General features: G+C 30.5%; 2 protein-coding genes across 3 annotated transcripts in view; one reads left to right on the top strand and one right to left on the bottom strand.

Annotated features, from left to right (window-relative positions):
* The window catches only part of Galphao (G protein alpha o subunit), a 131750-nt gene that overhangs the window by 51105 nt on the left and 55617 nt on the right, over positions 1-25028 (top strand). For both annotated transcript variants that reach the window (XM_065514113.1, XM_065514114.1), the window contains exons 2-3: positions 17209-17393; positions 20005-20165. In XM_065514113.1, the coding sequence (XP_065370185.1) occupies positions 17209-17393; positions 20005-20165 (346 nt within the window). The remainder of the gene's footprint in view (positions 1-17208; positions 17394-20004; positions 20166-25028) is intronic.
* The window catches only part of LOC135962267 (probable cytochrome P450 49a1), a 44011-nt gene continuing 42855 nt past the window's right edge, over positions 23873-25028 (bottom strand). Inside the window, exons 12-14 of the mRNA XM_065514112.1 lie at positions 24702-24798; positions 24301-24449; positions 23873-24101 (exon numbers count right to left, since the gene is read on the bottom strand). Of these exons, the coding sequence (XP_065370184.1) occupies positions 23988-24101; positions 24301-24449; positions 24702-24798 (360 nt within the window). The 3' untranslated portion in view covers positions 23873-23987. The remainder of the gene's footprint in view (positions 24102-24300; positions 24450-24701; positions 24799-25028) is intronic.

Below are 25028 nucleotides of genomic sequence, written 5' to 3'. Positions count from 1 at the left end.
ATGGCCAATACTTTGAATAAATTTATATTTTACAAATGCTTCAAAATAAAAACTAAAAAATTAAAAAAAAAATAACCCGCATATTCTATAAAAACTATATTTCCAAAAAAAAATATTTTTAAAAAAAAATTTAGTAAAAACCAGATTTTATACCCTCACATTCGTGAGTAAGGTATATATAAGTTTGTCATTCCATTTGTAATTTCCACATTATAATTATAGTAACCCTATAAAGTATATATATTCTGGATCCTTATAGATAGCGGAGTCGATTAATCCATGTCCATCTGTCTGTTGAAATCAATTTTCTGAAGACCCCAGATATCTTCGGGATCCAAATCTTTAATAATTCTGTTAGACATGCTTTCGAGAAGTTTCCTATTTAAAATCAGCTAAACCGGTCCACAAATGGCTGAGATATGAGGAAAAAACCAGGACAACCTCGATTTTACCTATTTTTTTTTACCTATATCTGGATTACTAAGTCATTAATATAGGCAATATGGATATCTAATGATAGATATTTCAAATTCCTTTGCAACGACGTATATAAGACCATTTTATACCATTTTCAACAAAAAACAATTTTTTTAAAAAAATTTAAAGAAATATGTTATATGCTTAGATTTTTTCGTGCAGTGTAAACAAATTTTTCGTTTATTTTTTTCACTTCAACATAAACAATACATATATTTGAATAAAGCTAATGCTGGAAAAATGGCAGCAGCAGAAAATTTAGAACAAATAGAAAACAGCCAATTTAAAATACCCTAAATGGAAAAATGTAATATAATAATTTTGAATTTGTTGGATTTGAATGCTCCTTTCTTTTTTTTAAGCACTACATAAATATTTTATCCTGCAACATAATTACAACAAATTGTCATCAGTCCATTCTAGTGAATCAGATGAATAATGAGAAACAGACAGATAAGAAAACTTTAATTTATTTGAAAGATTTGGCTTCAATTCGTCATGAATTTTTATTTAAAATTACAATGTCACAAATCCCTTTCACAAAACAATTATACTGAAATTTTGAATGTAGTGTTCGATAGGAAAAGCCAAATTAAAGAGTTAAAGTACATCATACACATAAGAAATTAAAATCATCAACATCCATTGTTCGTCTATAAAAATAAATACATATTTTTATTTTCAATAAATCGCAATTTCTACGTTCTAAATACTTTTTTTCTTTTGTTTTTTCAATAAACAAATAATTGAGGTTTAATATTCCCCCCATAACTTTTCTAAAACAAAAAAGAAATTCATAAACAATTTTATTGATGGAACAGTTGTAACACACTTTTCAAAAATATTAAAGAAACAAATAATAACACAAAATTATCAAAATTCCAAATGCCTTATATCAAATGCTTTAATGAGTAGAGCAGGGAGAAGGGAGGTATTTTACTAAGAAATTAAATAAAACTTAAAGAAACTTTGCCTTTATGTAACCGTTGAAATCTTAATAAAAACAACTGAAAATTCAATGAGACATAAAATAACTTTTCAAAGAAATATTTAATGAAACTTTTTAATTTAATCAGCTTTGATTACACAAACAAATACGTAACAAACATAAATAAGTGTTTTTGAGAATGCTAAATAATATTTTCTATTCTTGTAAACAAATTCAAACTATTTTAGGATTATTATTCCTTACAATAGACATTGTTTTTTGTTTTTGTACTTTATATTACTCGTAAATAGAAAAGTATGAGTAGTTCTGAGAAATGAAGAAAACAAATAATTTTTTTTTGTATCAACAACAATGTTTATGGTTAGAAAACTGTTTTTTTCTAAACAAATTTGTTGGTAAAAAATTCACATTAAAAAAAATATTTTCCGAAATTGGCTCATTATCGATGAAAACTTCTAATAACTTTAATATTTATACATATTGTCTGTATACATAATTCAGTATCCGAGATATGGGCAAAACTATATCTAACAATCAAGGTTGACGTGATTTTTTGTTTATATCTCAACCATTTAGAACAAATAGGCAGCAATCCATTTAAAATAAACAAAATGGAAACTTATGATATACATACAAGCAAAAATATAATAAATGGGGGGCGGATTTTCATGCATTTATAAAAAAAATTATGCCCCTAAGAATATGCTTTATTAAAAAATAATTATTAAAGCATGAAAACAAACAAACAGAACGAGTATTGATCTATTTTGTTTTTGTTGTTTTTCGTTGTAATAACTATTTCGTTTAACATATGAATCTATTGCCTATCTTTAGGCGCATAAGTTTATTTATAAATGCATGAAAATCCGCCCCCTATTAATAAATTACATGTCATTTCGTTTTTTGATATTTTGCTCAACTCGTTTCTCTTTCTACAGCAATTCAATGAGGTGTTTGATTAATTTAATGCTATCCCAATAAGCATTTTTACTGGACTTCAAGTTGAAAGCAATTGTAATTCATGCCTTGAATTATAGTCAAGCAATTGAATTACAGTTGTATTACACTTTATTTCAATAGCATTCTCCAGTAAAAAGGAAACATAAATTCAAGCCATATGTTTTTTGTTTGAAAAATATTTAATTTTTTAAATATTATTCAATTTTAAAACATAATTACATTTACATTCAAGTCAAATTCCAACAAAATGTTCAAGTGCTTGAATTTTTGTGGCTTTGGTGCTTATTGGGATAATACAATTACAAATTATATTCTAACTTAATTTACCGATAACAGATCAGAGACTCTGGCTGAAATCGAACCCGCAACCTCTAAACTGATAGATACATTTTATTTTGTAAACTACTTTTTTACAAGCTTAGCATTCGTTTATTCTGCAAAAAATAATGCTTAATGAGCAGCCGAAATTCACTTTTTCCATTTTCTTCTCGCTGTAGTCTGCTATCAATGACTCTCAAACACAAACTAAATGGCACAGCCTGTTGAAATTTTAACAGGAGTCAAGACAGATAGATGTTTGTTGGCAGGAGTTAAGAGGCGGGAAATTCAAAAACTCACGGATTTATTGACGCGCCCCCGTACTTGGCCAATATTCATTTATTGGTAGCAATTCTGGACAATTAGCTGAATTGTTTTTTTTTTTGGTATAAAATTGATTTCGTTTTTGTATATACCATTCAATCTTGTCCATTACATAATGATAAGGTCGGTGGCTAGGTCACGCCAAAATAACGCTTAAATAGTGTGAGATCTTGCAAATGCTAACATACGTTTTGTTGAAGTATTCTTCTCTATAAAAATAAAAAAAGAAATGATTTTCTGTCAGAATGAATTGCTTACCAAACCAGATACATTTTAGGGAATTTGAAAATCACCCTTTATAAATTATACATTTACAGTGCGCTCGCGATAATATGAACCAGTTTTCTTTCACATTTTCCTAATTGTTCCAAAATGTCTGCTTTTTCTTTTAAAGTTAAAAATTTGTGTTTTTTTGTATGCATTTTAAGAACTTTTTACGTTAAATTTATATTTAAACAAGAGAGCTATATTCGGATGTGCCGAATTTTATATACCCTTCACCAAATTATACTTCAAAATAAAAATTTTAAATATTTTTAGGTATACAATATTTATTTTTTTTTAATTTTTAAAAAAAAAATTTTCGAACGGTTTTTTTAAACTTTTTTTTTAATTTTAAACAAAATTAATTTTTTTTTCAGTTGTTTTTTTAATTTTTTGGAAAATAAAAATTTTCAAATTGTTATTAAAATTTTTTTAAATTTTAAAATTTTATTTATTTTAAAAATTTTATTTTTAAATTTAAAAAAAAAATTTTGTTTTTTAATTTTTTTTTTTAAAAAAAAAATTCGGGTTAAACTTTTTTTCTTCCGATTTTGACCCATTGTAGGTCCAACTTACTATGGTCTTGTATACGTCGTTGCAAATGTCTTAGAAATATCTATCATTAGATATCCATATTGTCTATATTAATGCCTTAGTAATCTAGATATAGGTCAAAAATCGAGGATGTCTTGGTGTTTTCCTCATATCTCAGCCATTTGTGGACCGATTTTGCTGATTTTAAATAGCAAAATTCTCGAAAGCATGTCTGACAGAATTATTGAAGATTTGGATCCCGAAGATATCTGGGGTCTTCAGAAAATTGATTTCAACAGACAGACGGACAGACAGACAGACAGACAGACGGACATGGCTTAATCGACTCCGCTATATATAAGGATCCAGAATATATATACTTTATAGGGTCGAAAATGAAAAATGTAGAAATTACAAACGGAATGACAAAGTGTTCGGATAATCGATGTTAAAATTCCATGTATTTTGATGTGTTTAATTCTCTCACAAGGCACTATAGTTCAAAGTATCACTTTTTCCGTGCGAAATTAATAATTTTAAAGTATTCTACTGTTTGATACTAAAATTGGACCATAGGTAGAAATACTTATATTTTCAACAAATTTAAGAAAAAATTAACCCTCTGTCGACCATTCAGGAGAAAATTAAAGTAAATTCATTGCTTTTGATTAGAAAAAATTTATTTCATATTAGTTTTCAGTCAAATTAGTTGAATATAAAAATAAATTAAATAAAAAAAAGAGGGAAATACATCTGTAATTTTTAAATCCTTAGTTAGATTTGAATAAAATTTGGCATGCGCAGAGAAGAAGTGTTGACGAGTTTATATTTTCAATTTTGACCGCATGGGCCCACCGGGGGTGCGACCAGGGGTCCCCATAGTAGGACACCTCGGGTATGTTCAATTTTTAAAACGATCCTATTTCTTCGTCTGTGTTTTCTATCGTCTGCTTCGAATGTATTAATACCTTGTGTACTGTTGATGTCATTGGTAACCTAAGATACAAATCTGAAAGCATATATCACCATTAAGCCATATAGTGTTTTCATTTCGAAAATTATCTTCCTTTCTTCTTCATTTTTGACATTTTACTTTTAAGTAATTGTAGACAAAATGGCGGACTTTTTCATCCAATAATTTCTTATAGCCCTTAGGAATAACAGGAGCACTAATTTTCTTCACAATATATTTAATAATAGCATCATACTTTGTGTCTTTTGGGCGTTCTTTTAGCCAAATTTCAAAAAGTTAATTTTTTTTATAGCACAGTAACCTAGAAAAAATTAAATTACTCAGAAAGCGCAAAAATGCGCAGTATGAAATAAAGTGAAATGAATTCACTACATTTCAATATATTCATTTCTTTTTGTTTCAAGTTTAACAAACGTTAACATTTTTTTAAAAGCTTCTATAAAGATAAAGTTTTGTAATCAAAAGAAATTACTTTAAGGTTATGTTTAAAAACTGTAATTTTTAATATAAAGGGAAATAGTTTCCAAATATTTAGGAAAGAAAAATTAAGTACTTAGACGTCTCGTTGTTTTCCATTTTAAATATTATTTAAATTATTCACACACTTTCCACAATTAACGGTTAAATGTTACAATATAATATTGATACTATTCACAAATTTTTAAAAATGTATCGAAACTTTGACTTTAAAGGCGTGCTGTCAAGCCGTATTTTGTACTTTACAAAAATCAATTGCGATTTTGATTGCATTGGAGTTTTAGTAACAGGTTGACAATAAAAAATAATGAATAATAACAACTTCGAAATTTGAATTTCGCACGGAAAAAGTGATACTTTGAACTATAGTGCAAGGGTTTGATTTTCTCTTAGCATTTCTCTCAGAATAAACCAGATATTGTTTGGTGAATTTGGAAAATCCGTTTTTTATTTACGATAAAATTAAATTGAAAATAATATAAATAACAGCTAATTTTAATTAACTAATTCGTTCTGAAACAGTAGTTTATGCTTTGTATGCTAAGCTTTTTTCGTTTGGTGTATTATTCCAAAAAAATAAAATAAATAAATCTTGCTCATTTGTTCTGAAAGACTGCTTTATATTTTGTATGCTTAGTTTATTTCGTTTAGTGTATTATTGTTTAATTTTTTTTCTGTGCTTATTCCAACAAAAATGAAATTATTTAACTTCAAATAAATGGAACGTGTATTTGTTTCATTTTTGTATTGAATATTTGTTTTTGTATTTTTTCATATTTCTTTCAATATTATTTATATTCAAATGATTTCTAATGATTTGTTTATAATTATTTTCAAATATATACAAAATAATAAAATAGAGAAAAAACAACTCATATGTATTTTTGAGAACTAATTGATGTGTTGTATATAGTTTGCAATAAAAAAATTTAAGTTTATTATTAGAATAATCAGAAATGCCCTACTTTTCAAATTAAAAATTAAAAAAAAAAAAATAGAACTCGAATTTAAAATTTAAAATTGTGTGTTGAATATTTAAAACTAAAGAACACTTAACAATGAACTTGTTTTAAGCCAAAACAAATTACTACTATCAACTGCTGATCGTCATACTTAATCACAATTCAAATTAAATTGTATTAAAATAATGATTACAAACATGCATGCAATGTATGCTTAGGAAAACAATGAATAAGATTTTAAGTGCAAAACTTAAGTACCCTCCTTATAAACATCTTCATGATGGAATCATCAAGTAAATCTCTTGTATTTTTCGCATTAAAAAAAAAAATATAATAAAACCCACACTAAACTACAGCCCATCATCTGATATCACTTTTTCACATCATTATTTAGTGGTGAGTAAAGAAAAATTAAAAGAAAAACAAAGAATTTTCTTATAATTTTCCTTAAGATGGATGAACTGTAGCAAGAGGAGTAGCCTAACACGCGATAACATCAACAAATAATAATAATATTTGTTTTATATGGAAAATCAAGTTCAGAAAAATAAATTAATTAATCCACCACATTTATTAAATATTTGCAATATTTTTTTGTAATACTTGCGTTATAAACAAATAATTCAATCAGATTTGATGGAATTCTATAAAGATTTGTTTTTTTTTTTTTAATATAAACATTAAAAATTATTGCTTTTGAAGGATGATTGTTAATAATAATTGTTTAAATAAAACAGCATTCATTTTTTTTTCGTAGAAAATTGTGTAAAATATGTAAATTTAATATAAATTTTCTTTAGCTTTTGAAGAGTAAGGGTTTTTCTTCAAAATAGCTGATTTTATGAAATGTTGTTATTAAAATTATATTGGTTGTATGACTTAAAAATGGTGGATTTTTTTAAACTTTTAGCTTTTATTTTGAAACATTTGTACAATATAAATTTATTGAAAGTATTGGCCATTGTTAGCTATGAGCTTTTCCCATCTTTCTGGCAACATATGGATTCCGAGCCAAAAGAACGAGTCCAAAAACGAATCAAGCAAATATCAGATACTCTCCTCCGAAGTGAAGCGTATCCCAGAGAGAGCATTCTACATCGATCGAAACAAATAGTAGTTGCACAGGGCATGGTCTGGACTATAAGGCGGAAAACGTTAAACTTCCCAACCACTTCTTTCTAAATACTTTTTAACATGTATTGCTACATGTGGCCTAACGTTGTCATGATGAAATATTACAGTATCATGTCTGGCCGCATATTCTGTTAATTTTTCGGTCAATGCTCGCTTCAAACGAATGAGTTGCGTTCGGTACAGGTTCCCTGTGGTTCAGGTTATCGTAATGAACCCATTTTTCATCGCAAGTAATGATTCAGTGTAAAAATTGTTTTATTTTATATCTTTCAAGCAACATTTCGGACATGCAATATCGTCTTTCAAGGTCTTTCGACTTCAATTCGTATGGTAACCAAATTTCTCTGCTTATGAATGAATCCTGCTGCTCGCAAACATTTTGAAATTGCTGCCTGATTAGCTCCCAATGATTTTGCAAGCTCTTGTAGAGTTTTGCAACAATCTTCATGAAATAATGACTCCAATTATTATTTCAACTTACAAAAAATATTAATTTTATAGTTCTAATCAATAGTGATGAATTTATGAACCTTTTCCGGAAACCCTTCCATTAAGGTTTTTATAGATCTTTCTGTCACTTTGTTCGAACAGGTAAGTCCATCTCCGTATAAAATCTACAACACTTTTGGACACCTTTTTGTGCTCTTCAATTCTTTTTTAACAAGAGCTCAATCACCCATATCGCGAAATTTTGTTCCCATGAAATATCCATTTCATTCGAAGGGAAAATTGCTATCGTGATATTCCCCTAAACTTTTCATTCACAATAGTCAATTTTGTTCGCAGCAGCTGTTTATTGTTTACAAAATTCCATCTAAAAATTTCACAACAAGGGTAATTTTTTCACATGAACAAAGTTGATGAACGAAAAAAGGAAAAGGAAAAATATTTCTTGTGAAATATTGATTCGCGATAGGGCTGAATATCTTTACACTGGCCTTAGCTCCAGGCAGTTTGGAGGATTTGCCTCTCTTGGTACAAATACCACATTATTGCTCTTGTACTACTCAATACCTTGCTTAACATAGTGACAGGATGCCAAATCAGCGCAAAAATAAGTGGATACATTAAGAATTATTATGAATGGAAGCATCCTCTTTTGTAAACATTCCTTGATGTAAATTTCGATATTTATAGAGACTTTTGTAACAAATGTTGCGGCTTGTTTTGCCGCAACTGCATATTGCTTGCCATAGAAAGAACTTTTTGGGAAAATGTTTTGCTTTTGGGTCCTAAACTTTTCTACAACATTCCCTCCAGCATCAGCAACATAAAAATATTAACCCGAAAGTTGCGAAAAATTTCTCGGAACATACGTTTCGTCATTCATTATGTAGCAGGTATATTTTTTTTTATAAAATTTTACTTCAATTTCCGTGCTCTGACTTTGGCCTCTACATTTTTAGCAGAGTTCGTACATTGGCTCTAACTTTTCGTACCAAATAGCACAAAGTATACAGAGGCGTCACGGCAAAAAAAAATATATTTGTCTCTTTCGCTCGAAACAATTTCAACTGGTTTGGTGTTGTGCTTATTTATATAGTTGTTTGTTTTAACGCACTGTCTGTATTAAACCGCAAATTTGTTTTCTCTTTCTATCGAAACAATTTCAAAAAAAGCTGATTTTAGTGTTTTTGAACTGTCAAATTTGACACCTCTGTATACTTTGTGCAAATAGTCCGAGTACTGAGCTAACCGGACTGCTTTCCTACCTGATGTATTGGTAGCTCTATTGAAAATGCTTTCTATTTATTTGCTTTAGAAACATCATGTGAACCATTCCTTCTACCTGAACTAGGATTTCTATCAACGGACAATTTCTCCCGATACTGTTTAATAACCTTGGCATCATTGTTACGCCAGACCTTTGATTGTTTGGCCAACTTTTTGTAGGACCAAGATGGGTTTTGTTGAAAATATTTAATAATTTTAGTAGGGTAGAAGGCGGATGATTCGCCATAGGGGCACATCTGCCAACACCGAATAACTTAAAAACCGAGTAATCGATTTTGTTACATTATCAATTTATGTATTCGTTTATCAATTATTAGTTTTTGTGATACAAAAAAGATATTGGTTGGCGATATAATGTCAATAATAGTGAACAATAAGTGCCAATAGTTCTTTCGTTCAATTAATTTAAAGTACGAAAAAAATGTATATTAAACTTCAAAACTACCCCTGGGTCACATTCGCCAGATATAAGGAATCCTTTGATGTAGAGCAAAATGTTGATAGAATATAGAAAAAATCAGTCACAATTTGTTTAATTTTTTTTCGTTAAGTTATGTGAAATCTATATATATAAAAATGAAATGGTCCATGTATGTAATGGCATCACGTGAGAACGGCTGGAGTGATTTGGCTGATTTTTTTTATTATATTCGAAATTTTCAAGAGATGGTTTGGGTAAAACTCGGAATTTTTTTTTGCGTCCAGTCAACTGCAATAAAAAAGCTCCCTAAAGTATGCAGTACAAATTTAGATATTTTATTTGCAAATAAATAAGAACAGGCAGGTGTATGTGGATTGGAGAAACTTGAAGAACTAACATTAGTAAATGCTACCGGGCGAAGCCGCCCCGGTCAACTAGTAAACTATAAATATCTAGTTTATTATAGATTGATTTGTAAATTAAGATATAAAACAGTAAAATATGTTTATATTTTTGGATTTTTTTTTGTTTTATTTTACAAATGACAAATCTGCCTCATCCTTTTGGCGTATTTACCCCATGGGTGGGGCGGTTTCGCCGTTTTTGGTCAGTACAGAAATGTTAAAAAAATATGTATATGAAGATGAGATAGGCAAGATTGAAATGATCAAAACTAAAGCCAACATATCTAAGTATCCGAAACAAGAAACAAATTAACAATATGTATTGTGGTTTTAATTTGAGATCGCCTCAAAAAAAAAGTGACGTATGGTCCCCCTTCTACCCTATGCACTTTTTTCTCGTCACTCATTTTAATTAAATATAATAACTGATATAGTTTTCAAATGTAACTTGATTAATAAAAAAAAAATAATCAAATAATACTTGGGTTAAAAGTTTTAGGAAAAACATGAGTTAAGGTTTTTTCGATCTCACTCCTTATTTGCCATATTTTTAAAAGCTAACGTGATTAACACTCTAACCCGCAAGAGTGCCTAAAAGCATGCATTACAAAACACCAATTATCTCAAAAAGTAATAAATAATATATATTTTTATACCCTTCACCTTCGTGAGAAGTTTGTCATTCCGTTTGTAATTTCTACATTTTTCATTTCCGACCCTATAAAGTATATATAATCTGGATCCTTATAGATAGCGGAGTCGATTAAGCCATGTCCGCCTGTCTCTCCGTCTATATGTCTGTTGAAATCAATTTTCTGAAGACCACAGATATCTATATCTGGATTACTAAGACATTAACATAGACAATATGGATATCTAATGATAGATATTTCGAAGACATTTGCAACGACGTATATAAGACCATAGTAAGTTGGACCTACAATGAGTCCAAATCGAAAAAAAATTTTGAACCAGAATTTTTTTTTTCAACAAAAAAATTTTAAAATTTAAAATAACAATTAGAAAATTTTTTTTCCAAAAAATGAAAAAAACAACTTTGGAAAAAAAAATTTTGTTTACCTAAAAATATTTAAAATTTTTATTTTGAAGTATAATTTGGTGAAGGGTATATAAGATTCGGCACAGCCGAATATAGCACTCTTACTTGTTTTAAATTTAACTGTGACTTTAGTTATAGATTTGTAATCATATCCCTCGAAGGTCGAAATGCATTCTGACTTTTAGTTTTTGTTCTGTCAGCTGTTTTGTGAGTGATGTCATAATTTTAGCACGTGAAATTTTGTGTGTCATTTTTATACCCTTCACCTTCGTGAGAAGGGTATATATAAGTTTGTCATTCCGTTTGTAATTTCTACATTTTTCATTTCCGACCCTATAAAGTATATATATTCTGGATCCTTATAGATAGCGGAGTCGATTAAGCCATGTCCGTCTGTCTGTCTGTCTGTCTGTCTGTCTGTCCGTCTGTCTGTCTGTCTGTCTGTCTGTTGAAATCAGTTTTCTGAAGACCCCAGATATCTTCGGGATCCAAATCTTCAATAATTCTGTCAGACATGCTTTCGAGAATTTTGCTATTTAAAATCAGCAAAATCGGTCCACAAATGGCTGAGATATGAGGAAAACACCAAGACATCCTCGATTTTTGACCTATATCTAGATTACTAAGGCATTAATATAGACAATATGGATATCTAATGATAGATATTTCAAAGATATTTGCAACGACGTATATAAGACCATAGTAAGTTGGACCTACAATGGGTCAAAATCGGGAAAAAAAATTTTAACCCGAATTTTTTTTTCAAAAAAAAAAAATTGAAAAAACAAAAAAAAAAATTTTTAAATTTAAAAAAAAAAAATTTTTAAATTTAAAAAAAAAAAATTTTAAAATTTAAAAAAAAAATTTTAAATTTTAAAAAAAAAAAATTAAAATAACAATCGAAAAATTTTTTTTTCCAAAAAATTAAAAAAACAACTGAAAAAAAATTAAATTTTGTTTACATAAAAATATTTAAAATTTTGAAGTATAATTTGGTGAAGGGTATATAAGATTCGGCACAGCCGAATATAGCACTCTTACTTGTTTTTATTTTAAATCAAAGTTTTACTAACTGTTAGTCGCCCGAACTATTCGAAATATTTTTTATTAGTTCTTTTTCATTAGTTTTTCAATAAAATCATCATAAACTTAATTTGCAAATTAGTTTCTGATGGCTGTTCTGACTTTTTTTAGATTTTTAAAGTCTGCGGTTTAGAAAAAAAATAATTTGTTGTACCAAGGTAAAGTTTTGGCTGGAATAATGTGTATAAGTTTTTTCTAACTGACTCTTTATGGTGAAAGGTATAAAAACAGATCATTTTACTTTATGCTGATCACGTTAAAGCAAAAAGCTATAGAAATTTTTTGAACATACGGATAAAATTTTATTATATTTTCTTTTCAACAAGTCGTATCGTCAAAATCTATCTTAAGTGGATAATTCCTATTAGAACTTTATAATTAACACAATCACCAACGAAAATTTATCTATGTTCTAAGAAAAATTCGAATATAATTTGAAGTTAATGTTTAGAGCGGCTTAAATTGAAAGTATTACCGTCTAGACTACATTTTTAATCATCTTAAATAATACCATGTAATAATTTTTAAAGATTTTCAAGTTATTGCTTTAATTTAAGCTGAAAATGAAAATGCAAATAAATTGTTCCTAATGAACTGCAACAATTTAGTTTTGAATATTCATGAGTTTTCTTCAGCGACATTTTTCTGCGTATTAGTTTAATCTAGTTTATAGGGGGAGGCAGGTGGCTGGATTTTGGCACGGTATTGTGGAGGATATGATGTTGCACGTACAACTATCTGCGTATTTATTTTATCCTTACGATAGAGTACAATGTAGCAAGCAAGTGTAACAGCGATGTTAATGTTTGCATGTATTTTTCAACAATTTATACAGCTTTTGTTATAGATACAAGAGTATGTACAGATAGATACATACGAATTTATATACAAGAAAATACAAAATGATACATACGAGTATTAGATACAAATATGAACGTACTGTGAGTACGTTTTTATTTTTCTCTGTTTATTATTCACAACACTGATTTCTACTTAAGATTCAGTTTTTTTTTTTTTTTTGTATTCTTCTGTTGAACAATTTTCTTTTTTTATTTTTCATTCTTTTGCATATTGCAACATCAGTTTGTGTGTTAATGTGTGTTGATTTGTGTATATATACGGATTTACACACATACTTATTAAGTGTTTTGCACTTTAAAAAGCCATTAGGGTACTGAACACAAAAACACTGTTTAGCTTAAACAGCCAGCAACAGCAGCAGCAACACAATTTAGAATTTGAAGGAAAGATATGAAAGGAAAAGTATTTGCTGGTTTAATTATTTAATATTTAAATAAATAAAATTAATTAACTAAAATATTTAATAAGAATAAGAATGCAACATAAAATTTAACCCTCTAACCCTCAAGAGTGCCTCAAGGCATGCATTACAAAACACCAATTATATCAAAAAGTAATTATAATATTTTGTTTTTAAATTTAACTGTGACTTTAGTTACAGATTCGTTAACATTTCCCTCGAAAGTCGAAATGCATGTTTTGTGTATAAGGGGCGGATTTTCATGCATTTATAAACAAAATTATGCGCCTAAGAATATGCTTTATTAAAAAATAATTATTAAAGCATGAAAACAAACAAACAAACATAACGAGTATTGATCTATTTTGTTTTTGTTGTTTTTCGTTGTAATAACTATTTCGTTTAACATATAGATCTATTGCCTATCTTTAGGCGCATAATTTTATTTATAAATGCATGAAAATCCGCCCCCTAGTTTTTTTTTACGTTTATTATAATATTATTCCTGCCTTTAATTTCTAGGCCTTACAATATGTAATTAAATCTTAAAACTAAACAATTATTGTTCTCTCAGTGGAGAATCATATTTGGGAAATTAGATGAGTGGTAAATCAGTTCTACGCAGCATTGAGTGATGTCATAATTTTAGCACGTGAAATTTTGTGTGTAATTTTTTATTTTATTTTACATCAAAGTTTTAGTAACTTTCAGTCGCCCGATATATTCGAAATATTTTTTATTAGTTCTTTTTCATTCGTTTTTCAATGAAATCGTATCATAATTATTGTTTTTTTACACCTAAACCGGCAACAATGCCCTGAGGCTAGGGTTGCCAGCCGGGCTGGACTTGGCTGGATTGTCCAGCTTTTTTGATGCCTGTCAAGTTTCAAGCTAAAATTGGATTTGTCCAGCTAAATATAAATTTTCTACAATAATATCCATAAATGCAAATTTACTCTAACACAAGTCAACAGGAAAAAAGGCTTCACTAATCAATATTATTATAATAACAAATTGAAACAATAAATATATTTTTTAAGTGAAAAAAGCAAATTATTGTGTTTTAAACAACTCACGAAAAATCTAAAATGGCAGAAATTGTTCAGGTTTATTACTTTGTCGCAAAATCGTATATAATAGCAACAAAATAGTATATCGAACATAAAAATCGATTGATTCTTTTCGAATTTATTCACAATTAAGTAAATTCGATCATTTTCAAAAAATTTCACTTTTTTTTGTATGATATACATATAATTGTGTAGTTAATGTTCTTCTTTCAATTGCTTGAATTTTGAAAACATTTTCCCTATGCTATGTACAAATTTTCACATATATCTTGCGTTTCAATCGGCTCAGTAGTTTCGGAGTTGTAATAACAAATTGAAGCAAAAAATATATTTTTCTGCGTGAAAATAATTTTTTTTTTGTTTTAAAAAAATCATGAAAAATCGAAAACGGGAGAAATTGTTCAGATTTATTGCTTTATCGCAAAGCGACATGTAATAGAAACAAAATGAGATTCGATCATAAAAATCGATGGATTCTTTTTTGAATTTATTCACAATTAAGTGAATTCGCTAATTTTCCTAGTTTTTTTTACTGTAGCACCGTGTACAATGGATATAAATATATTTTTAAAAAAATATTTACACAAAACCAAAATTAACATTGTCTCGGTCATATTTGTAATGTCCAGTTTTTTTTGATTTGTCCATATTTTTAAAACCCAATGTCCAGCTTTTTGCGAATCTGAATCTGGCATCCCTACCTGAGGCTCTCTTCACCTTTTTGCACCTGGTTCCTATACTTAATTTGCAGATTAGTTTCTGATGGCTGTTCTGAGTTTATTGGGTCATAATTACCCTAAAAAAAATTATTCGACAACTTTTTTTTAGCTTTTTAAAGTTTGAGGTTTAGAGGGTAAATAGGAAAAACTCACAGTCAAGGGTAGAGTTTCGTGTTAGGTTTTAATGGAAACCGGGTAAGTTCTGGTAACTTGTCGAACATTTTTCTTTGCCTCCATAAAATATGCTATGATTGGGGAAAATATGCTCCTAGTTTGGATATTACATCACGATAATGAGCCAGTAATAAAAAAACAAAGGATATCCAAAACAAAAGACCGAGTCTCTAAAAGGACCAGACAATTTTTGTAAAAATAACACCCAAGTTTCCATTGTTTTGTCAATACCACAATAATTATTTAATACTTTTCTGTTTGTTTTCTATTTTTATAATTTTATTAATTAGTTCAACAAATTTTTCAATATTTTTTTTTTTGGATTGAGATTGAAAAAACCTTAACATACGTTTTTCATTTAAACTTTAAAGCCAAGTATTATTTGAGTTTTTTTTTTTTTGATCAAGATGTCAGTTATTAAGTTTAATAACAATTATGTTCATTTATTGTTAATCTAATTAAAATGATTGACGACATACTAAAATTATTAAATATTTTCAACAAAACCCAACTTGGTCCTAGAAAAAGTTGGCCAAACAATCAAAGGTCTGCCGTCAAACTGATTCCATTGTTATTAAAGAGTATCAGGAGAACTTGCCCGTTGATAGAAACCCTAGTTCAGGTAGAAGGAATGGTCCACATGATGTTTCTAAAGCCAATAAATAAACATTTTCAAAAGAGCTCCCAACACATCCGGCAGGAAAGCAGCCCGATTAGATCAGTACTCGGAGTATTTGGTACGAAAAGTTAAAGCCAATGCAGGTTTAAAAACATACAAGACTCAAAAAGTTTCTGACAGCAACTCTGCTAAAAATTTAGAGGCCAAAGACAGAGCATGGCAATTGAAGTCAAATTTTATGAAAAATTTGCCAGCTGCATAATGGATGACGAAACGTTTGTTCTGGAAAATTTTTCACAGCTTCCGGATCAATATTTTTATGTTGTAGAAAAGTTTAAGACCCAAAAGCAGAAAATTTTCCCAAAAAGTTCTTGGCATGACAAGCAATATGGAGTTGCGGCAAAAGTAGACAAACATTTGTTACAAAAGGCTTAATAAATAACGAAATTTACATCAAGGAATGTTTACAAAAGTGGATGCTTCCATTCATAAGATTTCTTAATGTGTCCATTTATTTTTGGCCTGATTTGGATTCCTGTCACTATGGTAAGCAAGGTCTTGAGTAGTACAAGAGCAATAATGTGGTATTTGTACCAAGAGAGGCAAATCCTCCAAACTGCCTGGAGCTATGGCCTGTGGAGAGATATTGGGCTCTTGTTAAAAGAGAATTGAAGAGCGCCAAAAAGGTATCCAAAATTGTGGTATATTTTAAACGGTGATGAACTAACTACCTGTTCGAACAAAGTGACAGAAAGCTCAATAAAAACCTTAATGAAAGGGTTTTCGGAAAAGATTCATAAATTCATCATTATTGATTAGAACTATAAAATATTTTTCAAATAAAAAAATCAAAACTGTATTTAAAAATTTAGTGGTTTCATTTTTATTAACATTTATGTATGTTAAGATTTTTTCGATCTCAGTCCTTATAAATTCAATATTTGGAAAAGTTTCCATTGTTTTGGCCAAAATTTGAAGGACATGAAATCAATTGTTACTGTTTAATTGGTTGCTGTCACGATTTATTCAATCTCCATGATTATTTGACCAATTTCAAAGACTTTAGAGAATTTGACTGAAACGTTTGGAGGTGTTTAACAATATTTTGAATTTCAGACAGAAGTAGTCTGTGTTATTGATCTTCCGAAGCATTTTGTGGTAAAATAATAATGTTTTTCTTACTCTTACTTTAAATAAATTATGTCATACAAATTCATAGATTATATTATCATATTTAATTTGTGTTATTTTTTACTAATGAAATTTCTGTTTTGATTTCTTTTCATTCCAGGTGCTGGTGAATCAGGCAAAAGTACAATTGTTAAACAAATGAAAATTATACACGAAAGTGGGTTCACTCCTGAAGATTTCAAACAATATAGACCGGTTGTTTATAGCAACACAATACAATCATTAGTTGCAATACTTAGAGCAATGCCAAATCTTAGTATTCAGTTTAGTAATAACGAAAGAGAGGTAAGTAAATACACAAAATACATGTATATTTATGCCAAAAAAAAAAAAATAATAAACACGAAAAATGAAAGTCAATGTTCACAATATTATGAGTAAACATAGGAGGGTTACTAAGGGAGTCTATGGAAATTTGGCACTAATAGTGATAGGAAAGAATCCGAAAAAAAAAGAAAGATGACTTACCTTGTAATCTACAATGTAATGGGAGTCACATCATCGAATTAATTCAATTTGAGCTAAATTCTCTAAAATCTTTATTCAGAATTTAAAAATGTCAATAATTTATTCCAAAACTACATTTACAAAAAGATTAAAAAGGCATTAACTTAACCCCAATCATGTACTCATGGGTCAAAATTGCCCAAACAGTTTTTAATGCTTTAAAATAGGAAGATGCTTCCTTTGTCCAATTTTGTCAAATAGCTCTAGATATTCAAATAATTATTCGGCGTGCAATAATCAGGAGTGATAAAAACAATCAGAAATAATGTTAGTTGTGTTTTATTAATTCTTAATAGAATTCATTCAATCTTAAAATATTTCAATTTCTGTAAGTTCAGATCTATTTTCAATTAAATGATAATATTTTTTAATCATTTACAAATTGTATAAAGCTGAAAGATGTATAGTTCAAGACTTGTACTGGATCATTATAGACCAAAGGAAGGGGGGGGGCTTTGAAAATGCTCCAAATTGGGGAACCTCGACATGTTTCAAATTCAAAATTATTCCTATTTTCCAATTTTGATATGGGGTCGAGGTCTTGTGGCCGGTTCTGTTTAACCTCTACCTCTCTAAACTCCGAACGGGAAATAAGGTTTGCTTGTAATATCTTAAGGCGGCGGATCACATCGACGAAATCAACAATTTCTGCGCAGCACGCAACCTGCTGTTACACCACGAAATCATCTGCAACACTCTTCACCACCTGGCCGAAGGAATACAACTCAATTTAGGCATCATGGTCGACGGCGTACAAATTCTGACAGTGAACCTCCCGAAAATCTTGGTTGTCACTTTTGATAGCCTTTTTACCTCCTCTGCTATCACGCACAAATTGCGCAATAAGAATGAAGTCCTCCGGCACTAGCTGGTAGCATGGGTGAAAATGAGTGTATGGATAATGAAACCTTGCTAGTTACAAAAGGTTGGGCCGCAAATCGTCTACTATGCTGCCCCAGTGTGGTCACCATTTTTGAGTAATATTCAGCCTTAAGGATCATCACAGCCTGTCTTCAAATACCATCCGAACACCATCTTCCTGCGGTGACTAATGTTCTACAAGTCGAAGTACTACAATGATAGCAATTTATAAAAGATTGAAGACTCTCTCTCTTCAAATATTCGAAAATAATGATTTTTATAGGAGGTGCCACACCCACTGTTCTGGGTGTGGCTGGTTTGCTTCATCCAAAAGCAGGGAACTATACGAATTGAAGCCGATAGACCTTGAACGACGAATTTGCATGTACGAAATGATGTTTGAACGCTATAAAAAAACATTTTTGCACCGAATCATTGCTTGAGATGAAAAATGGATCCATTACGATAAACGAAGCGTAAGAGATCGCCCGGCCAAATCGACACCTACCCCAAATATCCAAGGCCCTAAGGTAATGCTCTGTATTTGGTGGGACCAAAAGGCAGCTATCTATTATGAGCTGCTGAAATCTGGCTAGACAATCACATGGAACCTGCACCGAACGCAATTGATTCGTTTGAATCAGTGAATTCGCATTGGCCGAAAAACGCAGAGAATATGCGGCTAGCCATGAAACCGTAATATTCCATTATGACAACGCTCAGCCACATGTTACAATACCTGTTAAACAGTATTTAAAATGAAGTTGTTGGGAAGTTTTACCTCATCCGCTTTATAGTACAGACCGTGCCTCGTCCGACTACTATTTGTTTCGATCGATGCAGAACGCTCTATCTTGGATACGCTTCACTTTGGAACAGAGTATCCGATATTCGAATATGGCCAATAATTTGAATATATTTATATTGAAAAAAATTTTAAAAATTTGAGAAAATCCCTAATTTTTAAGTCACACACCCAATAGTCCTCAAGATATTGGAAAATAACTATTTACTTGAAGAGGTTCACGACTGTTCTTCGAAATGGCATTGCGATCCTTCTGAGATCTCACCAGAGGAGACATAAAAAATTAGACAACAAACAGTTGGAGGACTCCCCGAAGCATGTCGGAGAGAAACTACGTATATACGAGGAGAGTATATAGAAGTATTTGCATTCAATCGCAGCTTGTATATGACAGCTTTGAACGACATTCATAGAAACGCATTTAATTTCGCAGTGACAGGATACAGCACTTAAAGGTCGCAAAGATTCTATCGCAGAAAACAAGAGTCGTTCTGGCACAACTTATGCCCAGCAAAACCCTACTACACTTGATCTCTATTCAGAACCCCCTGATTGAAAATTGTTTATTTTTTAATTTTATTATTGAAAAAAAACGCCTTTCTTCACAACCCTCGCTCTTTTATTTCATGTGCAACATAATAATATTTTATTCATATTATATTTCCGTTTACAATGCTAATAATGTTGATATTTTCTTCTTTTTTTTTGTTTCCATCCATACAGAATGATTCCAAAATGGTATTCGATGTGTGTTCACGTATGCATGACACTGAACCTTTTTCAGAGGAACTTTTAGCTGCCATGAAACGACTATGGCAGGATGCTGGTGTTCAAGAGTGCTTCTCACGTAGCAACGAATATCAACTAAATGATTCTGCTAAATAGTAAGTAAAATAATGTATTTTATTTCATTTTTATTACAACTATAATACTTTCTATATAATATTGTACATAAAGTAAGTATATTAAAATGGAAAATACATATTTTTTTTTGTGTATTTTAAATAAACTATAGTATAAGGTTTCGAAATTTACAGGAATTTTTTGTTACAGAAATGTTCATTAAGGTTGACAAAGTAACCTTCAAATATAAGTAATAGGATTCCTAAAATGAATACGTAGTCAGATTTTTTTAAAGTGAAATAAAATACATTTGCTGATTATCTTGAAATAAGGTAATTAGGGATTTGTTCTGAAAATATGTTTATTTCAAATCAGTCAGTCGCTAGTAAAATCCATACAAAACAACCATTCGTTGTTCACATCACAATTTTAGATAACTCCCATTTAAGATCCACTTCCAAGAATAACTATGACACCCATAAAATTCAAAATAATATTGTTACCCAGTTCCCAGTTCTAGGGGACTGTCCAGAACTATTAATTTTAAGTATCATTTAGGGTGACAACTAGTTATTTTAACACATGCATGTCCTAAGTTCCAATTGATCCCTTTCGATTACAATGAGACTGTCTAATAGCTGGGCCAAATTAGTCGACGCATTGGATTCCCATACCGGTTACATAGAGTCAGTTACCTTACTAGCTACCTTACTGGCTACTTGATAAGCTACACAACAAGTTATTTTCACATTTACAGGTGACAATTAACATCAAATAGTCAGTTAAAAATACATCTTATAGACAATTGACTTCTCTCTGCACTACAAAGAGCACATAAAATAAAAATGAAAGGGAGTCAGCCAAGTGGTGCGACATTAGTGAAAATTACTGCCTAGAGCATTTGTGAAGCTCTTATTTGAGTTTGATGGTCTTGTTTTTCAGTTTTTAATTTAAAATAATCTCTCTTCTATTTAAAAATGTCCAAAATTCCTTTCGTCCAAATTCGTTTTAGTTTTTTTTTGGCTGTATGACTTGAAAATGAAATCACAGATTGCTTGTAAACAGACCTTCATACTACTGTCCTTCAATAGATTACTTATGGTGGGTAAAATAACTACTTTCTAAAAAAATAACTACTTTCTAAAAAAATAAACGTTTAAAGAGACTACAATCTAGGTTACTTAGAGACACTTAAGTGACTATTGACTTCACGATAGGATGCATAGGATGTCAGTTTACTTAAGCAAAATACTCACAAAAAAGAGCATAACAAATAAACGTTTAAAGTGACTCCACTCTAGATTATTTAGAGACACTTAAGTAACTATTGTCTCCTCTCTAGATTACATGGGATGTATAAACTAACCAATTGACTTCTCTCTGCACTACAAAGAGCACATACATGTCAAATGACCCAAAAAATAAAAGGGAGTCAGCCAGTTCGAAATTTGTGCAGGTCTTATTTGTGTTTGATGGTCTTGCTTTTCAGTTTTTAATTTAAAATAATCTACAATCCCTCTTCTATTTAGAAAAGTACAAAATTCCGAAATTCGTTTTAATTTTATTGGGTGTATAACTTGAAAATGCAGGAATTTTTTAAAATTTTTAACTTTTATTTTAAAACATTTGTACAATATAAATTTATTCAAAGTATTATCGATAGTTAGCTATGACCTTTTCCCATCTTTCTGGCAATATATGGATTCGAATTCAAAAAAAACTGCTCATCTTTTGAGGCCAAGAACGAATAAAACAAATTTCGGATACTCTATTCCAAAGTGAAGCGTATCCCAGGGAGAGTTCTGTTTCGATCGAAACAAATAGTAGTCGGCCGGGCACGGTCTGGTCTATAAAGCGGGTGAAGCAAAACTACCCAACCACTTCTTTCTAAATAGTTTTTGACAGGTATTGCAACATGTGTCCGAGCGTTGTCATTGAAATATTACGGTTTCCTGTCTGGCCGCATATTCTGTGTGTTTTTCGGACAATGCTCTCTTCAAAGAAATCAGATCTGGTTCATTGGGATGGTCTGGTCAGATTTCAGCAGCTCATAATAGATAGTAGGCCTTTTTGCTCCCACCAAATACAGAGCATTGCCTTAGCGCCATAGATATTTGACTTTGGTGTCGATTCGGCTGGTTGGCCGGGCTTCACGTAAGATCTCTAACGCTTCGGGTTGTCGTAATGGCTCCATTTTTCATCGCAAGCAATGATGCGGTGCAAAAATGATTTTCTTTTATAACGTTCAAGCTGCATTTCAGACATACAAAATCGTCTTTCAAGGTCTCTCGGCTTCAATTCGTACGGTACCCAATTTCCCTGCTTTTTGGATGAATCCTGCTGATTGCAAACGTTTTGAAATTACTGCTTGAGTAGCTCCCAATGATTTTGAATCAAGCCAATATCAGATACTCTATTCCAAAGTGAAGTGTATCCCGAGAGAGCGTTCTGCATCGATCAAAACAAATAGTAGTCGTACGGAGCAAGGTCTGGTCTATAAAGCGGGTGAAGCAAAACTTCCCAACCACTTCATTTAAATGGTTTTTAACAGGTATTACAACATGTGGCCGAGCGTTGTCATGATGGAATATTCCGGTTTCATGTCTGGCCGCCTATTCTGTGTGTTTTTCGGACAATGCTCTCTTCAAAGCAATCAGTTGCTACAGGTTTCCCTGGTATGGTCTGGTCAGATTTCAGCAGCTCATAATAGATAGGACCCTTTTGCTTCCACCAAATACAGAGCATTAACTTAGCGCCATGGCTTTGGTGTCGATCCGACTGGTTGACCGGGCTTCATATACGATATATTCGCCTTCAATTCGTATTCTTTTGGATGAATCCTGCTGCTCGCAAATGTTTTGAAATTGATGCTTGAGTAGCTTCCAATGATTTTGCAAGCTCTTGTTGAGTTGGACAATAATCTTCATGGAGTAATGCCTTCAATTCTTGGTCTTTAAACATTTTTGGCTGGCATGGGCGATATTTGTCTTCCGTATCAAAATCGCAACTTCTGAACCGCACAATCCACTTCTCGCACTTGGAAACCGATGAAACACATTCACCATAAGCTTTGGTGAGAAATCGGTGTGCTTCAGCGCCACTTTTTTCCAAATTCAAGAAGTAAAGCAAAACTTCCCGCATATGACGCTTTGTTGGTACAAAATTCGACAATTTCGAAGCAAAAAAAAACGTTCTTGTTTACACTATAATGTTCAATAACTAAGTGAGAATAAATGACAGATATGTACCCTTCAATTAAAAACAAAAATAGCATTTAACAGATGGCCCATCTATTGTAAATCCCGCATTTTTAAGTCATGCCGCCAATAATTCAAAATGATTCCTGAAAAACCTCTAGCTCAATTATTTATTCATTGACTAGCTAGCGGCAATGATTTTGTTGCAATTTTTTCCCTCTTACGTTATATATTTTAAAATACTCCAAATAACCACCAAAGCCCAAAAAATTCAAGCACTTGATCATATTGTTGGAATTTGACTTGAATGCAAATGTAACTATGTTTCAAACTTGAAAAATATTTGAAAAAATTATATATTTTTCAAACAAAAAACATATCACTTGATATAAAGTTTAATATAACTACAATTCAATTGCTTGACTATAATTCAAGGCTTGAATTACACTTGCTTTCGACTTGAATTGCAGTAAAAATGGTTATTGGTGTCTTATTTCTTTTTGATATTTAATTATTTTTTATTACTTAATATTTATTACAAATATAGGTATTTATTTATGTGCTATAAACTTAAATTCTATTTAAATAAAATATATATAACTATCTGTATATACAACTGGATTCCAGCATTTTGAATTCATCATCATCGATAGCAATTTAAATATTTCAGCTCTCCCTTAAAGTTAATTTAAAATTTAACGGTGACTCTGGTATGTAGGTTGAATTGACTTTATAAACCAATTCACCATGATTGTATTCCACTCTATATTTACGAAATATCTGCAATGACAAACATAAAAAAACAAACACAGTTATTTTATAGCAAAAATCTTCAGTGAGTAGTGCTTTACATTTTCTTTATTTTCTGTTTTGCAGTTGAAATATTTAATTTGAAAAAGCAAGCACTGCACTGAACTTTTCACTTATTTATGAGTTAAACAGCCCCCTCAACAGACTGTTACTCTATAAGTTTCCTTACCTTGGCCAATAGGGTGTGTAATTCAATTTCCGCAAAACGTCGTCCAACACACATACGACGCCCAAAGCCAAATGGTAAACTGACAAAGGGATGTATTTTGTGACCAGCATGTGGACAGACTGATGATGTTCTATCGGTTTGGGAAACATCTACAAAACAAAAGAGAAACTATTTAGTTATGGTAGGGATAGGGAGATAGGAAATTGGTAACTACAAATTTTTTGTTAATTAAATTCATGTTACAGCCAACACAACACTTAAACAATATTCAGAGAGATTTTTATTTTTGTAAAAAATGTGTTTCACTTGATAACGCTGATTATAATGATGTGACTGACGGTGTTGTCATGGCTATTGCAACATTTTGTAATTGAGTACATTTTGTAATTCGTGGTACATACCATTTTGTTTAAGCCATCGTTCGGGTGAAAATCGTTTTGGTTCTGGGAAATATGTTGTATCATTTGAGACCACTAGATGTGGAAAAATTACGTGGGTCTATATAGAAAATAAAGAGAATGAATATTAAATTTAATTCAATTGCAGTTTTTATTGAAAGTTATAAAATTTCAAATGAAAATACTTATTTTATACGCTAAACTTCAACGTTCGCAGTTTATATTTGAAATATAATGCTAATTTCGCGTATATTTTCCATTTCTGGGACATAATAAAAGAATTCACGAGAATTTTTATGCCCACCATCAAAAAAGATGGGGGAAATATTG

Source organism: Calliphora vicina, chromosome 5, assembly GCF_958450345.1.
Source record: "Calliphora vicina chromosome 5, idCalVici1.1, whole genome shotgun sequence".
Classification (NCBI taxonomy): Eukaryota; Metazoa; Arthropoda; class Insecta; order Diptera; family Calliphoridae; genus Calliphora; species Calliphora vicina.
Note: the sequence above shows the minus strand (reverse complement) of the source record. Positions and strands in the feature narration are given on the sequence as shown.